Source organism: Lutra lutra, chromosome 17 (assembly GCF_902655055.1).
Source record: "Lutra lutra chromosome 17, mLutLut1.2, whole genome shotgun sequence".
NCBI lineage: Eukaryota > Metazoa > Chordata > Mammalia > Carnivora > Mustelidae > Lutra > Lutra lutra.
In genome coordinates this window covers 10,028,783-10,046,849 of record NC_062294.1, presented here as the reverse complement: position 1 = coordinate 10,046,849, position 18,067 = coordinate 10,028,783, and the positions used below count along the sequence as shown (strand labels likewise).

Here is an 18,067-nt window from a genome sequence, read left to right as displayed (position 1 = left end):
TTTCCTCTTGCTCCAGTTTCATTATTTTAATTCTGAATCTACCAAACATTCATTCGATGCTTATAACAGGCCAGGCACTTTGCAGAAGCGCTTTGCGAATATTAACCCAGCTGGCGTAGGCACTCTCCTTGTCCCCTTTAACTAGTGAGGAACCTAGAGCAGGGAGGGAAAGTTGCGTATGGCTACACAGCTGGAGGGAGGCAGGGCCAGGAGGCAAACCTAGGGTTCTGGGATTAGGAGGCTGCGTTTTTTGCCCCTCGCACTAAGCCACCCCTCAAACAGTGCCACGAAGTGAAATCTTCATCTTCCGAGGACCCCTTGCACTCTTCTCTCTCTACCACATTCTCCAAAGTCCACTTTCATCAGTAAGGCCTCCCTCCCTGCTCCCCTCGCTTTCGAGGACCCATCCTCTGCTACCCTGTACTCGTCCTGGAGTTTAGGATGACAGTGATGAAAGCCACACAGACCCCAGACCCTTTTCCTGACTGCCCACTGGATGCTCCCTGGAAGGGGGTGTTCTACAGGCCCACTTCTAATCCCTCCCAAACCTTCAGAGGAAGCATTACTATCTCGACCTCACACACGGACTCAAGCTCAGAGTTCAAGCGGATTTCCCGAAGTCGCATAGTCAACAGGTGGCAGACCCAGGATTTGCAGTCCGATCTCACTCTCAACCCTGGGCTCGCTCTACTCCCCTGTGACAATCGGGAAGTGTGCATCTCCCACAGGTTGCACATGGGGACGAGACCAGAGAAAAGGAACCTAAAACCACCTCCGTTTTCAAAGAAGACACAGAGCGGTTCAAAATCCCGGGACACCCGGGGCCCGAGTGTGCCCGCAGGCTACTGCAGGCCAGTCGCCATTGGCAGATGCTGCGATTGGCCCCCACCGTGTTCTGCTTAAAGAAAACGGAATTTGTTGTCAATATCTTCACAGTCAGGGAATGTCACACACTTTTTTTTTTTTTTTTAGGATTTCTGGTTTCTCTTGAAAAGTCAGGCAGATCTGTCAACACGTGTTGACGTACATTCCCGCAAGGCAAAAATTAGCATACTTTCTCCAGTTCATCAGACAGACACACAAACACACATACACACGCACATTCCACTGGCCAAGCTTCTCTCTCAACGACACAGGCATTTGATCGTGTGACCACGTGGCTTGAATTTAGACTCAGAAGGGAGCTCAGACTATCACTTGAGTCTCTGATCGTCCTATTCACACACACACAGCAGCTCCTTTGTTGCTCTGGGTTTCTGGCCATCACACCCCTGTCCCCTCCCCAGTGCCCGCAGCCTTCATCTGCAAACTGTGAAACCCCAGTTTGGTTGTGATTCACGAGGGAGAAGGAAACTGCACTTAAAGACCAGCACGGAAGCAAAGCAAAACCAAAACGGTACATTCTGGCCTTCTACGAACCCGGGCTTTCTCGGGAGCCTTACTTGGGGTCATTGCAGTGTCGCTCCTGATACCTGACTCCGCCACCGCAAGTTCGTGAACATTCTGACCACTTGGACCAGGCGGACCACTGGCCGTGGATGGGCCGGGGGCCGTGCTCCCCGAACTTCACACACTGGCCTTGCCGACACCACTGCGAAAAGAAGGCGGGACACGTTTCCTGTTAGAGTCCACGCGGGGAAGGGAAACAGAGGCAGACACCTGCACATTAGCGGGAAACACAAGCACGTCGGTGAACGGGAGAACGCACGACACCTTGACAGACGCCCTTGGCCGGGGGCCCTTGACCGAGGCCCGGCTACCCAGCATCCACTGTGTGCGTTTTCAAAGGCTGACCTCGGGGGGCGGGGGGGCGTCTGTCAGCAGCAGGTGAGGATCATATGCTTTGTGAGCTGCCGAGGGGACATGTTCAGATAAGACTCCGCCCAACAGCCAAGGGAGAGAGTCCCGGCCCCGGGACAACCGAGCCTCCCCCGCCATCTAGAAACGAGGCTGCTTCAAGAACAATGTGGGTCATTCACTCAGGGACAAACGCGGGTTTTTTTAGGTAGAACACAGAATTCATCATTCTGATGAGCTCATCATAAAAACAGATACAATTATGCAAACGTTTTTGTGTATCCCAAACCATCCCCACGGAGCAATTCGTAGGAAGCCCCAGAGCTCTCAGTCCAGGCAAACTGTGCTTGTAGATAACACGCTTTGACCTTTTGTCTGTAGGAAAGTTCCCGACTCCAGACCCTCGGATGACTTTGAGCTCTCCGAGTACCTTTTACAAATTAGCTCTCGGTCCTTGCTTTGCCCAGTGCTCTGATCTAGCCAGGGTGAGAAGGGTTTTCAGGGCTAACCCCTGCGTTTTTTTTTTTTCTTTTGCAATACATTCCAGGTTTGGCCGGTCATCTCTGTCCTTAGGGCTTGCATTAGCCCTTGGTAGTGGTTTTATTCCTGTGGTGCTTTTATTATGAGCAAGTTCTGCATGACTTAGTGTAACAGCACATGTTCCTAAAAGCCACTGTGGTGGGATCCAAAGAGCTGGGGTTGGGACCATGCTGGGCTCTGCCAAGGAGTGGGGCTTCAGTTACAGAATCAGGGGGAGGCGGTTTGACTTTCCAATCTTTGCTCTCCCCCGGGATACATTTGGCTCCTTGGCTGTTTATTGCATGGCGAGTGCACTTTGCCCAGGTCAAGATCCGGCTTCCTTTCTTCAAATTCTCGCCGTGTGCAGATTACTTCTTGTGTTTTTCATTTGTCTTTCCCCTGGATTAATTGCCCTTTCAGAGTTTGCATGAACTCATATAACACCACTGAGCACTTTTAGGGGGAAAGCGACTGGTCACGAGAGGCTTTTGGCCACTGAGAGCAGGAATCAGAATCTTCCCGACCCGGAATCCCTGGGACTCTCCCAGCTGAGCTCAGCGGCGGACACAAAAGAACAAGAGCCAGAAACAGCACAGAGGCTGCCCCTGACGAAGCTGCTTCTGGGTGCCAGAAACGGCACAGGCAGGCGGAGCGGGAGGACTTCCCGTGCTTTCTAACATAATCCTCCCAAAGCGCTAAGGAGTTAATAACTATTTTCTGGATGAGAGAAATGTAGCAAAGAAATGCTAACACGTCTACCCGGGCAGCCACACCGCCGGCTGAGGCTCGATTTCAGCTCAGTCACCAAAGCTGCTGAATAGGACACGTAACCTTCATGCCTCAGAGGCAACCCCTCCCGCGCCCCCCCCCCCACATATATAGATCTTAACCTTAATTTTTTTTTCTTTTAAGAAATATGGTTTTCAGATTTGTTGCAAACCTTCAATTAATTTAAATTTCTTTTATTTCAGGATGCATCCTCATAGGTTAGGTTGCTAGGAGATTGTCTCCTCTGGCTCCTTCATTCAGTACAGAAATCAGAAGTAAATACATGAATGCACACACACACACACACACACACACACACACACACACACATCCTCCTTGGATCTCACGGCAGAGGCTTTTAGGAAAGTGTGAAGTTGTGCTATGTCACGTAGAACTCGTTCATAATATACATATTTTATATATACAAGTGTGTATGGGTGCCCATAATCCACATTTATAAAGTTCTACACATAAAATTTTCTCTCTCCATACATACGTAAATATGTACTTCTTCTAATTTCAAACTGAGTGGCCATAACTGGGCAGACACCTTTTATGACTGACAGCAAACCAAGCCCTTCTTTCCCTGCACATCTAACTAGATAAACGTAGGTGGTTTTCACATCCTCACACACCTACTGAGCATTCATGGTCCAAATAGCACTAAATGACCAGGGACTCGGGAGAGAAGGGGAAGGATTCCGCTAGGTTCCAGGGACAACAGGACAAAACAGGGAGTAGTTGCTGCTCCGTGGGACACTTGAGAGAAAGCATAAGACAGGGTCCTGGCCTCACGGGGTGTATGGTCTAATGAAAAGCCGGGTCGGCCCCTAGTGGAGGAAGAGTCCGAGAACCTCGCATGTGGATACGGTGATGATTAAGCCGGGGCGATGATGGACGGGACGCATCTGAACGCTTTCTGCTAAGGGGGGGGCTTCCCCCATTCAGTCAAGGGGTGTTCCTAAAGTATTTAGAACTGCCATCTGGTCTTTTTAAAATAATGAGGTAGGGAGTGGCTTGAGGACATCTGTTTTCTTACTTCTGGCCCTATTTGTCTCAGGTTATAGTAACTCAAGTCTAATCCAGGGGCACTTTCCTGCCCGTGGAACTACATCTCTGGTGATCTAGGTCATAAAACTTTAGCCCTGTGCCACTTGGCACTTACTTTCCTCACTTAGCGGATCAATCTGTTCTTGTACACTCCCCTTATGTTAAATGCTGTTGCTTTCATAATGAAAAAATACCCACTAATCCTCGAGTTGCAAGTCCTCAATTATGATGCTATAAAGATAAAAGCGATGGGGTACTTGGGTGGCTCAGTCGGTTGAGGGGCTGCCTCCAGCCCAGGGTCCTGGGATCGAGCCCCTAGTCAGGCTCCCCGCCCAGCAGTGAGTCTGCTTGTTCCTCTTCCTCTGCCCACCCCCACTCATGCTCCTCTCTAATAAATAAATACTTTAAAAAACAAAAAAATTAAAATGCCTTGAGCAGTGCCTGTATGTCCAATTAATTATTTCACTATTTTGCCTCATCACACCTAAAACATTCCGTGCACATTTTCCATGATCATCCTTACTGGAATTTTCTAAGACGGGTACTTCTGATGGAAAGCTGCACATAATACCTCAATTTTTTATAAAGTTTATTTTCTTTAAAATCAAAGAGTTAAAAAATGCAAATCTCTTAAGCGACTCGGAATAAAGGACTCAACAAATATTAGTAAGCATTTTCTGAACACGTTGATTTTTGTGTGCCTCTATTTTTGCCGTTATCGTTAATTTCTCACAGAAAGTCTCTCTCCCGTCCAACTGAGGAGTTTTGATTTGCATTCCAACACCCATCTCAGTGTACCTGCTCACGGTACTTCATTTTAAATGTGCACTAAACCTGAGCACTGACAGCAACCTGGGGCTTAAAGGAGGTCCATTTAAAGAGAAAGTCAAGGTTATCGGCTTCTGCACAGGTTTCCCCACTGGACTGGGAGTTCTTGAAGAGATAAAATGGAATTTTATTCATCTTTGTATCTCCAGAGCCTCCTGTCTCTGATGCCTAAAAGTCGGTAAGTTATTGTGTGATTGAATTCACTATAAATGACCGAGTCTTCTCTACTTCTTGTGGCTCAATCAGAGATCAAAGAATCTGGAGCATCTCCATACTCCCCTTTCTAGCTCTCGATCATGATCTTTCAAAGGAATGCACCAAATCTGGGTCATTTACTGCAATATCAAATGCACCTCTCCCTCCAGAGGCTACTAAGGAGAAAAAAACCCAGAAACAAATATATGAATGCTCTTTGTCCAAAACACAGAAATCTTCCATATCAGTGATGGTTCTGAGGGTTGACCATACTTGCTGGCTAATGGTTTTCTGGTACAACCTAGACAGTGACCCAGCTGACCCTTGGCTAGGAGTCCCTCTAAGTGACGGGACTCCACTGAGCATGTCAGAAACTCAGTGATGGGTCCTGTGAGGTAAGCGATAGAGGCCTTGTATGGGGGGACAGTCTCTCCTTTGCCACTAAAGGGAATATCTCCTCCCGAGGCTTTTTTATACTGAATCAAGTTGAAAAGGCAAACAGTAGACAAAGAAACCTTCCACCTTTTTGAAATATTTCATCTAAAAATGGAAATCAAAGGCAGAAAAAAAAACACCTCATCCTGAATAACTGAGACTACTGGGTGATATTAGCCATGAGTTTTGATAAGAGCTGTTAAATAAGGTTGGTTGACTTAAAGACAAGTCAGAAAATATATGCGGCTAAGGCATTCCATTCTGAGGTCCCACTGCAAACAGTTTATACAGTGACTTATTTCTATGTGTTATCATGTTTCCAGAACTAAAAACTAACAAGTATGCAGTTTACCATACTCAAGCCACACACGGTCCCTTCCGCCGCAGGCATAAACTTGGTCTCACACCTGTGGCCCACTCGATGGCACCAAAGTGACTTGCAAATGTCCTGAAAGGAAAGAAGCAGGTCGTCAGGGTTTGATACAATAAAAATGAAAATACCCAAAGCTTTTGTTCACAATATTGTGTTCTGAGGAGGCTAGAATGAGACATGATCCAGGAAGTAGAGGCAAGTGAAGTCGGTAGCGGCAAGGTAACCAGTTACGTGCAGTAGCAAATGTAACATCAGGAAGTTTCTATGCTACCTGCATGTGTGTTTGGTAATAATGGGGGAGTAATAATAATTTATGGAGGGACCATTTGGCTTGAAACTAAGAGACCTGGTTTGTAAGAACCACCACCCATACCACCACCGGGGAAGCAGAAGAGGCCAAGACTGGAATTGAGCCCATCTGATTCAAATCCTTGCCCCAGAATTCCAGGTTCCATGCTGTATGGTCAAGTTCTAGAAGTCTCTGATCTGTGGTTTTCTCCCCTATGCAAATAGTGATAGAAGTAGCTCTTGACTCTCTAGGTTGGTTCCCAAGGATAAATGGTATAAATGATCACCATCATCACCTTGCTCCTCTTTATAGTAATTTTCAAGCATTTCGACAATTCTCACACTAAACCATGAAAGAATTGAACTCTCATGCTAGACTGCGGTAGGTAGAATACTGCTCCCCCCACCCCCTCAAAAGACTACATCTAAATCACTGGCACCTGTGACTTCGTGCAATTACATAGCAAAGGGGGATTAAAATCACATATGTAATTAAGGTTGCTAATCAGTTGACCTTGAGATGGGGAAACTATCTTAATTTTCCAGATGGGCCCAAGATGATCATGAGAGACCTTAAATAGGGCAGAGGAAGATGGAAGAGAACCAGAGAGAGGACAGTGTGAGGAGGACTAAGGGGGATGCTGCTGCTTTGAAGATGGGGAGAAGGGGCCATGAGCCAAGGAGCACAGGAGGCTTCTAGAAGTTGGAGAAGGCAAGAGAATGGCTTCTCTTCTGGAGCCTCTAGAAGGGACACAATCCGCCAACGCTTGATCTGAGCCCATGAGACTCATCCCAGATGTCTACCTCCTGAACTGTAAGAAAATAAATTTATGTTAAGTCACCAAGTTCACAGAAAGTTATTAGAGCAGCTATGGGAAACTAATAGTGTTACTAACAGCATTTAGTGGCAGACACTAAACTAATTTCCCAGAGAAACTAATTTAGATGACGGGACTGAGTGAGCCATTGACACTTCCAAAGCTGCCAAGTCACACAGCTGGTAAGTGGCAAAGGCAGGACTTGCACTGGCCTGATTCCAGCCAGAGTCCTCGACCCCAGCTCTCTGGACCTGGGTTTGTCATTAGTGGAAGCTGGAAAGCTCTCAACCTCCTGGGCCTCAGTCACCCATCTATAAATGAGGGGACTGAACCAGATTCCTTCCAGCCCAAACAGCTAAAGTTGCTACTCAGAATTATGTCATTAAGAGAATGTCAAAATCATGAAATGTCAAAATCATTCCACTTTGTTTGCCACGTTCTGTTTGCTGGGATAGACGTGTGAACGTGTACGATTTGGGGGAAAATATTAACAACCAGGGAGGAAACAAAATGACTTTTGTGGTCACTTGGTGGGGCCCTGAAAATTCCATTAACTGGGCACCCAATTCCCCAAGCCTTCCGGTTAATGCAGATTTCATGGTGAGACAACATGGCAAGAGCAAGCTCCAGAGTGATTTCACAAAAAAAGTTTTCCACAGAACCAAGAAGAGGAAACGCAAGGAAATCAGAGATAAGGGCAATGAGCCTGATCGTGTGGACCAGAAAGTCCCTCCCCTCCAAAGGAGAATGGAAGGACATTCAAGATGCTGCTGGGGACCACCACCCATCCATGGCCCCAGCCATGTGCCCCACATTCCAGAATACCACTTTCAAATCTCAAAACAGCTCCTAAGACACGGTATGTCAGTGTTTCCCATAGACATGGCCCTGCCGCTAACATCAGTAGAAAGCAGGAGGCAGCCTTCCAACAAGGGAATCAGCTTCATCATCTCTGTCTGCTCTCCCTCCATGGATCACCCTGGGGCCGAGGGGGACAACTTAATGTGGAAAAAGACAGTCCTACATCAAGATGGAGAAAGGAGAGGTAACCACTGAAACCCAGCCACAGTTAGGAAAGCTTGCAGAATTAAACCGTTTCCTCTTGACAGCCAGCGGGCAGCCATAACCCACACCCCTCGCCTATGTGGCAGCCACCGAAATGACCCTGGGGCAGACCCAAGCAAAGGAGACCCGGATTCCATGGCCAATGCCAAGCCACAGGGCTAAGGAGAAGGGGCAGCTGGAGAAGACCAGGAAAATGAGGCAAAAAACACAGGATTCCAGAGTGAAATCAGACAGGCTGTATGAACATGTTATTTCTTTTGTGGTGAAGTACATAAGTCAAATGTAATTATAGCCAACTACATGCCTTGACGACCATGAGAGTCCTCTGAGAAAGCTCCCTTTCAAAGTAAACAGAAATGGGAGTTTGCACTTTTTTGCTTGCTCTTCCCTCCTTTCTTCCCCCCCAGCATATTCGACTAGCTTTTCCTTATCTATAATTCCCTAGACTGAAGTCATAATTTAAGGGGAAAAGAAATAACCACAGAGACTCCAAGGTCTCATGTCGCCTAGATGTGATCTTTAAGGAGAGTCTCGACATTACGCATTCCTCTGTCCAGTCACTGGTTGACCCGTGTTGTCCTGTTGTAGTTCAAAGATTCTGAAGGATGCCCCATCAAGCAAAACCGATGAGCTAAAAATGCTAGTGGTCTCTGCATATCGAATTTTATGAAGCACCAAACACATCCAAAACAAAGTTCCCCATCTGCCCCCCCAAACCTGTTCAACATCTTCCAGCTCATGTTATGACACCTCCATGCTTCTGGCTGCCCAAGCCAAAAATCGTAGAGACATTCTTGACTCCTCTCTCTCTCTCTCTCCCTTCCTTTAGGAGGGATGAGAAGGGGACAGAGGCAAAATCTTCCAGTTTATGAAAATGGGAATGTTAGAGAAATGTTAGCTTTAGTACCATGTAAATTCAGTAAATGATTCTGGGGTATCCGCCAACATGGCGGGCAGACACTACGGGCTTGCCATCCACTGAGGCGAGAGGCACACCTCGTCAGTTATAATATGGTGCCATGAGTTCATGATGGTCCGTAGAGTGTGCAGATGGAGGCTGGGGGAGAGGAACATTTAAATCTCCTTGGGAAAATAGGAGGTACGACTTGCGCTGAATCTTTGACAACGGTAAAAGGTGATTAGGTGTTTGTCACACGGGCGACTATGCATTCTAGGGTGGAAAGCACAATTTAAAAGGCTTATAGATGTGTACGAAGGAAGGGTTTGGGAAAATACAAGGATATCAACATGGGAACATGAGTCCATGGGGGGAGTTAGTAAGAGTTGAAACCTGATGTAGCAAGTTTAGTAGATGGCAAAGTAGGTACCATTCACTGGTTACTTTTAGATTTAGATTCTAGGAAGTTTCTCCTTATTCTCCATTCTTTTATCCCAATGTCAAGTTCTTTTTTAAAATAATATTTAAATGTGAGGTGTAACTGACTGTTAGTTTCAGGTATGCAACATAATGATTCAATATTTATATTTATTATAAGAGATCGCCACAATAAATCTGAGAACATCTGTTCCCATACACTGTTACAATTTTTTTTTCTTGTGATGAGGACTATTAAGATCTACTTGCTCAGCAACTTTCAAACACGCAACGTAGTATTAACTACAGTCACCGTGCTGTACATAGCATGTCCGTGACTTATTTTCTAGAACTTTGTCTCCTTTGACGTCCTTCATGCACTGCAATGTCAGATTCTTGAAAGAAGAAATATATCTCCACCCTACTGTTTCTAACCTGCTTCTTCTTTTAAAGGAAGCATTCTGTGAGGTGATGATCACAAACATTTACACTAGAATTCAAATGCTTCCCTGTAATTGCTATTCGGATTCAATCCCTCTCGGTGCCTCTAAAAATGAACATTTTGTGGAGCTTTTGCTACATGTGCTATAACCAAAGGCACAGTCTTCAGAAGCTGTGGAGGGGACCCCCCCCCTTTCCATCTGTCCAAATAACGGGGACCCATCAGTTGCCAACTCATTTCCCCTGAACATTTTGCAAGGGAAGAGAGATCAGGCTTGATATACCAAAGACAGAAAACCCGGGGCTGGGAGAGGAGGGAAGAAGAGACAGGGATAGAAGAGAGCCAGCTCCAGACCTTAGACAAGGAAGCCACGGGGAGAGAGGAGCCTGGGATGACGATGCTGCTGGGATAGGAGGAGGAAAAGCCTGGGTATCCTCTGAGGGGTCCCGCAGCCCCTAGAGCTGCACCCTCACAATTAGCAGGGAAGAACTTTTCTTAGCCTCATGGGGACACAAAAACCGAGGGAGGTTCAGCTGCTCGCTCAGGGTTCTAGGGTGTGGCGGAATCAGGTTTTAAACCCAGGCCTACCTAACTCCAGAAGTTGGGTGGGTGGGTGGGGGTGTGTGTGTGTGTGTGTGTGTGTGTGTGTGTAAAAAACTAAAGACTGCCTAATTCAGCAGTTCTCATCCCTGAGTCAGCATCGGAATCACCTGAGCCCCTGTTCAAGCATTGACCATCCTATCCCCAAACCTTCTTATTCTTTAGGGCTGGGATGAGACCTGAGCATTTTCATTTCTAACAAGTTCCAGCGGAAACTGACAATTGCATCCCTGGATCCAAAGACACCTGAGCATTCTTTGCTTTTCTTTTTTCTTTCTTTCTTCCCCCCTCTCTCTCTCTCTGTGTGTGTGTGTGTGTGTGTATGCATGCGCGCGCACGCACTTCTAACTATTATGCAAAACTGCCTTTCCAGGAGGCATAAAGTTTAGGGGAAAAAAAAAAAGGCAGTGAGGAGATCAGGTTTGTAAGGGAAAGCAATGAGAGGACAGTGAAGACTCGGAAAACCACCACCACCCTTTTCCTGGGCTGCTGGAAATGGGTCTACACTGTCCAGACCAGCAGGATGAACAAGAGGTTTGCATGTTTGGAAAACCCCTTCCACATAGGGCCGGGGAGGAACTATCTGTGATTCTCAGAGGTATCGCCATGGTTGGTTACAAGCAGGTATTTTCCGCTCCTGTAGGCTGTGGGGGGGAAATTCCACCCTCGGGATCTACTGCCTTCCCTGTCTTGCCTCATGGTTGTCTCAAACCTCTCCCTTAAGGAAATGTCCCCACCCCACCAGGCATTCCCATCCCTGAGCCTTCCTCATGCTCTCTAGTGTGCAGCAGCCACTTCCCCTTGCCCTGCTCCCTAAGAAAGACCATCAGACCGAGGCACTCTCTCCCAAAAATAGGGCATGGTTCCAGGAAAAGATCAGTCACGGCAGAGAGGCTGTGGGACACTGCACACTGTCGGACACTGAACAGGCACCCCACACATGTGCGTCGAATGTCTGATCCTGCAGGAATCACGGTCATTTTTAAAACTTCCTTGATATTTCCAAGGAAAATCAAACTTGTTACCCATTGCGCATCTGCCGCAAAGTAAGCGCTTAGTAAATGTTTAATTAATGAATGCACGAGCTTGTGAAACCTTCAGGAATGAAGCAAACAGGAGACAGAGTTCGACAAACTTTGTCAGTCAAGCGAATGTCTACTGACCTCTGCCAGATACATCAACATAACAGGCAATTAGAAACAGTTGTCAACGTATTAGCATATACACGATACGCCAGCATTTGCCAAAATCAGTTCTGTGTTCCATGGAGGATACGCCAAGAAAACTGTGGATGGTGCATGGGTCAACTTTTCTAACGGTGAGACATTTAAGGAGCATTAGAGAAATACGTGATCCCATATCAAAACCTGGGATTTGGTAGTTATTTCTTAGGACTGGACTTACGTATTTTTAAGCAAACTGATTCATCAGAAAAGCGCCTGAGTGGCTCAGTGGGTTAAGCATCTGCCTTCAGCTCAGGTCATGATCCCGGGGCCTTGGATCAAGTCACGCGTCTGCATCAGGCTCCCTTCTCAGTGGGGAGCCTGCTTCTCCCTCTCCCTCTGCTTCCCTGTTCCTGAGCACTCTCTCTCTCAAATAAATGATCTTTAAAAAAAAAAAAAAAAACAATACAGAGACACAGCACAGAGAATGAAGGTAATTATCAGTGACTGTTGATGTTAGTGAGTGAAGCTTGGGAAACACCTATTACTTGGAGAGAAGGAAGCTTAACATCAGTGTGACGGACAGGTTTAAAAGTTTTGAGGATTTGGGCAAATGGAATATACATTCTCTGAGTTCTGTGTAGGACATGATCATGCCCCTTTCAAAAGGTCTTCATGAAGACTGAGAAGAAGTAAAATATGTCTCTGAGACGATGCCTTATGTGGAACAGATGCTCACGTGGCAAGTGCTGGGGGTGGGGGGAGAGGCAGGTTACCCACGGTGGGGCTGCTGGCGGCTGCAGGAGGACAAACAGACAAGGCGAGAGATGGAAAGGGGGAAGAAGAGGAAGAGAGCAGGGAAAAGGAGCTATAAAACTTCGTCGTTTCCCAGTTTCCAGATACCGAGGAATGCCACATTTCTCTGGATACTAGGGAAGAAACACTTAAAACCGATTCCATTTTGTACCGATGTTGACACGCTCTGTGACGGAGTTTTGGACCAACTGGTCTGACACTTCTCCCACTTCTACATCCTGGACCTTTCCTTTTCCCATCGATGTTTCTCACAATATTGAAGGGAAGACTGGACACACAAAAAGTTGCCTGTCAACAGTAGTTTTCATATTCCAGAAAGGTACAGGGATATATTTCGAGGGGGTGACGCTTTTTCAACATATCACATCACAGCGGGATATGGATACAGCGATAATAGACAGAAGGATGAGGAGAAGGTAAACGTGACTGTACCCAGATTGACTGCTTGTGATGAAATCCTCAACTCGTCAGGAGGGATTTTCTCCCAGGGATGCAGTCGAATGGTCTTTAAACCAGGCACCGTCTATGGGGGATAAGCCTGGATAATTCATTGACAGTAAAACCGCCACTTAATTATCATGCCAAACAACTGACATCTTAGAGATAACCCAGACTCTAACCCTCGGCCTTCGCAAACCAAATGTTTACATTTCTGTTAGGGACACAGACACATTGCAGAATCTTAATGTAAGTTTGCAATCACACGCAAACATACCTTCACAAACCCGAGGCTGCATAACTTGGCTTTTGCTCCAAACTGCCACTTGCACTGTGTGTCGGCGTCATAAATCTGTCCTGGTAGTTTGTCCGGATATTTATACTGTCCTGTTTGCTTGGGCTCATCCACCAGACACCCAGCCTGAGGTGTGCTGCCGTGAAAACACAGCCGTGTTAATTCCTGTGTTTATCTTTGATCCTTCCACGTAAAACGACGTCTCTGAATTCACTCAGGCAAAGGAAAATACAGGATAGCAAAAGATATAGATAATATTGAAAGTTAAAATGGATTTTTATTTTTTATTTTTTTTTGCAGAGAGTGAGTCCCTTCCTGTCTGAAAAGATGGAATTTACACAGCTATGGAACGTTTCATCTGGCACTGGAAGTTACGGTTACCCAAGTGGTTTGGTTTGGCCAACTAGATGGGAAAGGTCAATGTATTTGAAAACTCTCCCAATAATTGCATTCAACAATATTCAACAGATTTTTACTGGGGTGCCTACCAGGTGCTGAGTACCACGCCAAGCACTAAGGGTACAAAATAAACTGGGCAGAGCTGGTGCCTGTCTTCACAGAGTTGAAGGTCAGGCTGCATCTTTTATAAGTAATGGGGCGATGGTCAAAAATGTAATTTACCTCAAATAATCTTCACAAGCAAAAGATGAGTGAGGTTTTTGAAAGCATCAGGAGAAAGGATGCACTGGGGCGATAAGCCCCAATAATTCCCCGAAGTGTACTCAACTGGGATGTATTAAGAAAAAACAAAAGTCAGTCTGGATGGTGGATATTGTTAAAAAGCACCTTCCCTCCGTTTAACTTAAACAGTTAAACTATGAGAGTTAAAATAGCATGGTGGTGAAGTATGATTGTGGAGGCAGACAGATGGGAATCCGAGTCAACCATGAGACCAAGATCAACTCTAATATACCTCATTACGGACAGTGATTTCAAGAGTTTAACAGATCCGGCAAGAAAATGCAACATGCCAACCCAGCATGGTAAGCATTCAAAGTCAACTGGTACCATCATCCCCAAACAATTAATTGTATCATATTAATGACAGGAACTCAATCTGTACTAAGTTGACCTTGATTTATAATATCTGTTGATTCTATTCTCACATGAGATAGAAAAGATACTTTTAAAGCTCAAATCATAAATTTAAAACTAATGAAGACAATCTTCTATTTGATAAAACTTATAATTAGCAAAAGGTTTGTCAACTTTTTACTATTCTTTGGATACTGTTTGGTCAGACATCTTTACATTTAATCAGCTTTGCCTGTATTACTAATTCTAGGAACATTCACAAATAGTATGCAATACTACAGTTAAAAAAAAAAGTATCAAAATTATCAATTCCCAAAAATATTTTGTTTGTTTCCCTAACATTTGGTCAAAGGGAAATGTGATTAGAATTTCTCGTTTTTGTCAGTCAACATAGCATGATAAGATAGATAATAAAAACTAGGAGTGCTATTATAATTACAATGGTCAAATATATATTGTTGTTAAATAAAATTAGAGGAAACTTCAAAGAGTTCCAACTTTGGGTTCATCATTTAATATGAATCACACAGTGCTACCTTCCTAGTTCCCATTTTACAAATGCCATGTAGGAGTTTTGAGTTATCAAATGGATTTCATATATCTATCTTCCCCCTTGGATGTCTAGCTCATGGCCATTTTAAACAAAATTAGCTAAGCAAGACAATATTTCATTCATTATAAATATGCACACCATTTTAGCATTTTTAATACTCTTATAACCAAACTGGATGATCAGATTAAAATAGTGAGTTACAGTTAAATGTTTATATAGCAGCCTCTGGAGGTCATAAACAGGAGATAGTTATAAGTGTAGATCTCGGAGTCATAGCAGACCTAAGTGTGAATCTCATGTCTATATCTTACTGGCTGTAGGACATTAAGCAACACAGTTAACTTCCCTATGACTCAGTTTCCTCAAGCAGAGACAAAGAATCATAATAGGAATGCCATGAAGATTGAATGAGGCAACATGTGCAGAGCATTTAGCATGGTATTAGACCTTCAATGTATTTTTTCAATAGCAATAGTGATGACAATATCATTAGCATCACCATCATCACCTTCACCACCTTCATCATCACCACCATCACCATCTCCACCACCACCATTATCACCAGCACCAGCCCCATCATCGTCATCATCATCATCACTGTCACTAACACCGCCATCATCATCAAACCACCGAGTATTTTAAACTTATGTTGAACACTGTTTATTGTCACCACCCTAGGAATACCCCTGCTTTATTTTGTCTTACCTAAGGAATTTCTTGAGATACTGCCGGCTGCACGAAGACCAGGAAAACACCCCATTGTTTCCTGTCAGTGTGGGAGACATGATATTGCCTTCAGCCTTTCTGCAGGGATTGCCTTCCCCATCGTGAATCATGCCAAAACTGCAGTAGAAAGAAGAAAACATCTTTTTGTGAGCCCATTTTCCAGATTATAATCAAAGGAAAGAAGATGCATTGACAATCACTGAACCCAAGTGAGAGACAGAGTTATCAAAGTTGTAAGGAAAAAGAAAGACAAAAATGAGTTACTATATACAATTGACCTTTGAACACCAAAGGGGATAAGGGCACTGACCCTCCCCACCTGCAGTTGAAAATTCAAGTCTAATTTTTATCTCCCCCAAAGCTTACCTACTAATAACCTACTGCTGACTGGAAGCCTTACTAATAACTTAATTACTACGTACATTGTATGTTACATGCATTATATACTATATTCTTACAATCAAGTAAGCTAGGGAAAAAAATGTTATTAAGAAAATTATAAGGAAAATACACTTAAAATACTATATGGCATTTACTGAAAATAATTTACATGTAAGTGGACCTGCACAGAGTTCAAAACAATGTTGTTTAAGAGTCAACTGTAGGGGGGCCTGGGTGGCTCAGTAGGTTAAGGGTCCGACTCTCAGTTTCAGCTCAGGTCATGATCTCAGGGTCGTGAGATCGAGCCCTGTGTGGGGTTCTGCCCTCAGTGTGGAATCTTAGATTCTCGCTCTCCCTCTCCTCCGTCCCTTCCCATTGTTTGCATGCTTCTCTCTCTCTAAAACAAATAAAAAAAAAAAAACAAAACACCTTTTTTAAGGAAAAAAAAGGCAACTGTCGTACTGTAAAATTCATGTAGAAAATTGTAAAGAATGCTATGGGTTTTATTCCATTATGTCTTGCCCACAAAATCAGAGAATGGTACATCTGCTATATATTTTAAGGATGAGAAACTTTTGGTCAAGATATCTAAGCTACTTTAAAATGATGGGATAGTCAAATTCTTTCATTTCAAGTACCACATTTTTTTTTCTTCCCACCATCTGTGAAACTGTGATACTGAAGTTCAGGGTCAGCAGGTGATAGGTACAGAAACAAATTTAAGCAGACATGTTTGACATTCATACTTCTTTCCTGCTCTGTACAAAGGGGCCTTGTGCATGACAGGCATTTTTGTAACAGTGTTCACAATAAAATTGGTTCATTCATACCTTGCTAAGAAAGTGGCTGCGTACATACACCGGATCCAAATTTCCAGAAGATAATATGCTCATGAGAGACATGAGCACCAAAATATTCAAATATAAATTATAGTTGTAGAGGAGATGATTTTACTTTTAAGCCAGAAATCAATCAGATGCTCTGAATATGAGCATTCGAGATAAGTGTTGAACACAAGACACACACACCAATATTCAACTCATCTATCCAAACAGCTTGCCTTTTGAAGCAGCCATTTTGTACAGCAGTGGGCTCATTCCAATGTGGCTGGTACCATTCAAGGAGTATTTGAAAAGCCTCTACAGAACTGTGTCAGCACCATATGTCATGCCTTATCCATTTAGTTCACTGCTCTCAGGTTTCTCATCCCTCATTTCGAACTCTATTCTCACAAGAGAAAAATTTACTAACACTGGGGAAGAGACTACTAAGAACACGCCATGACACCAACTCCAAGAATATCCAGTGCGTGCACTGAAAGCCTTTGAACAATTAACATGCCATTATGTTTTGTGAATTTACATGTCTGCCTCGATGTAATGTACCAAAAGGATCTTCACTGTAGCAGAGCCTGGAAGACATTCCTAAAAGACGAGGGGGTCCATTAGGTGACTCGCAGTCCATCTGTGCCCACCATGTAATTCTGTGTAGCAGGAAAACACTGTTGTTCAGAAAAAGCAACATCCATGATGGCCGGCCTTTACTGAGGGAGCTCTCCTTAGAGTCAGGCAGGATTCCAAGCTTGACCCAAGATTCAGCCTATCTATTCTGACTAGGCCAACAATTATCACTAGGGGATAGTGATATCACTATCACAGTGAATCACCCAGCCGGTTTTCGTTCAAGTGGTGAATTGAGGGCTCACTCACTTGTGCCCTGACTCATGAGCGATGGTGAAGGCCAGGCCAAGCCCCGTGTCCTCATTGATGGTGCAGCTTCGGTACTTACTGCACATTCCACTGATGGGGGCGAACCCTATGGAGAGAGCATTTTCAAGTGTTAGTCCAAAGGGCACTCGTACAGATACCTGTTCATTTCTTATGGCTTCAAAATGTTCTGCACAGTTTTAGTTTCATTGATTAACATGATTAATTTCAGTTCAATTGATTCAGGTACTTAATTTTTTTTTTTTTTTTCAGAAAAGCACTAAAGGTATAGGGTTATCTGGTTATCTGTCTCGTCCAGATAAATGCAGAAAATTAACATTTTCTTGCATTTTAAAACATATTGTCATCGGGGTGCCTGGGTGGCTCAGTGGGTTGAAGCCTCTGCCTTCGGCTCAGGTCATGATCCCAGGGTCCTGGGATCGAGTCCCACATCGGGCTCT

The 18,067-nt window shown here is 44.5% G+C and overlaps 1 protein-coding gene across 2 annotated transcripts in view; it reads right to left on the bottom strand.

Annotated features, from left to right (window-relative positions):
- Positions 1–18,067, bottom strand: part of ADAMTS18 (ADAM metallopeptidase with thrombospondin type 1 motif 18) — a 137,218-nt gene that overhangs the window by 52,479 nt on the left and 66,672 nt on the right. For both annotated transcript variants that reach the window (XM_047712341.1, XM_047712340.1), the window contains 5 exons: positions 17,610–17,715; positions 15,499–15,636; positions 13,188–13,341; positions 5,945–6,040; positions 1,443–1,591 (listed from right to left, as the gene is read on the bottom strand). In XM_047712341.1, the coding sequence (XP_047568297.1) occupies positions 1,443–1,591; positions 5,945–6,040; positions 13,188–13,341; positions 15,499–15,636; positions 17,610–17,715 (643 nt within the window). The remainder of the gene's footprint in view (positions 1–1,442; positions 1,592–5,944; positions 6,041–13,187; positions 13,342–15,498; positions 15,637–17,609; positions 17,716–18,067) is intronic.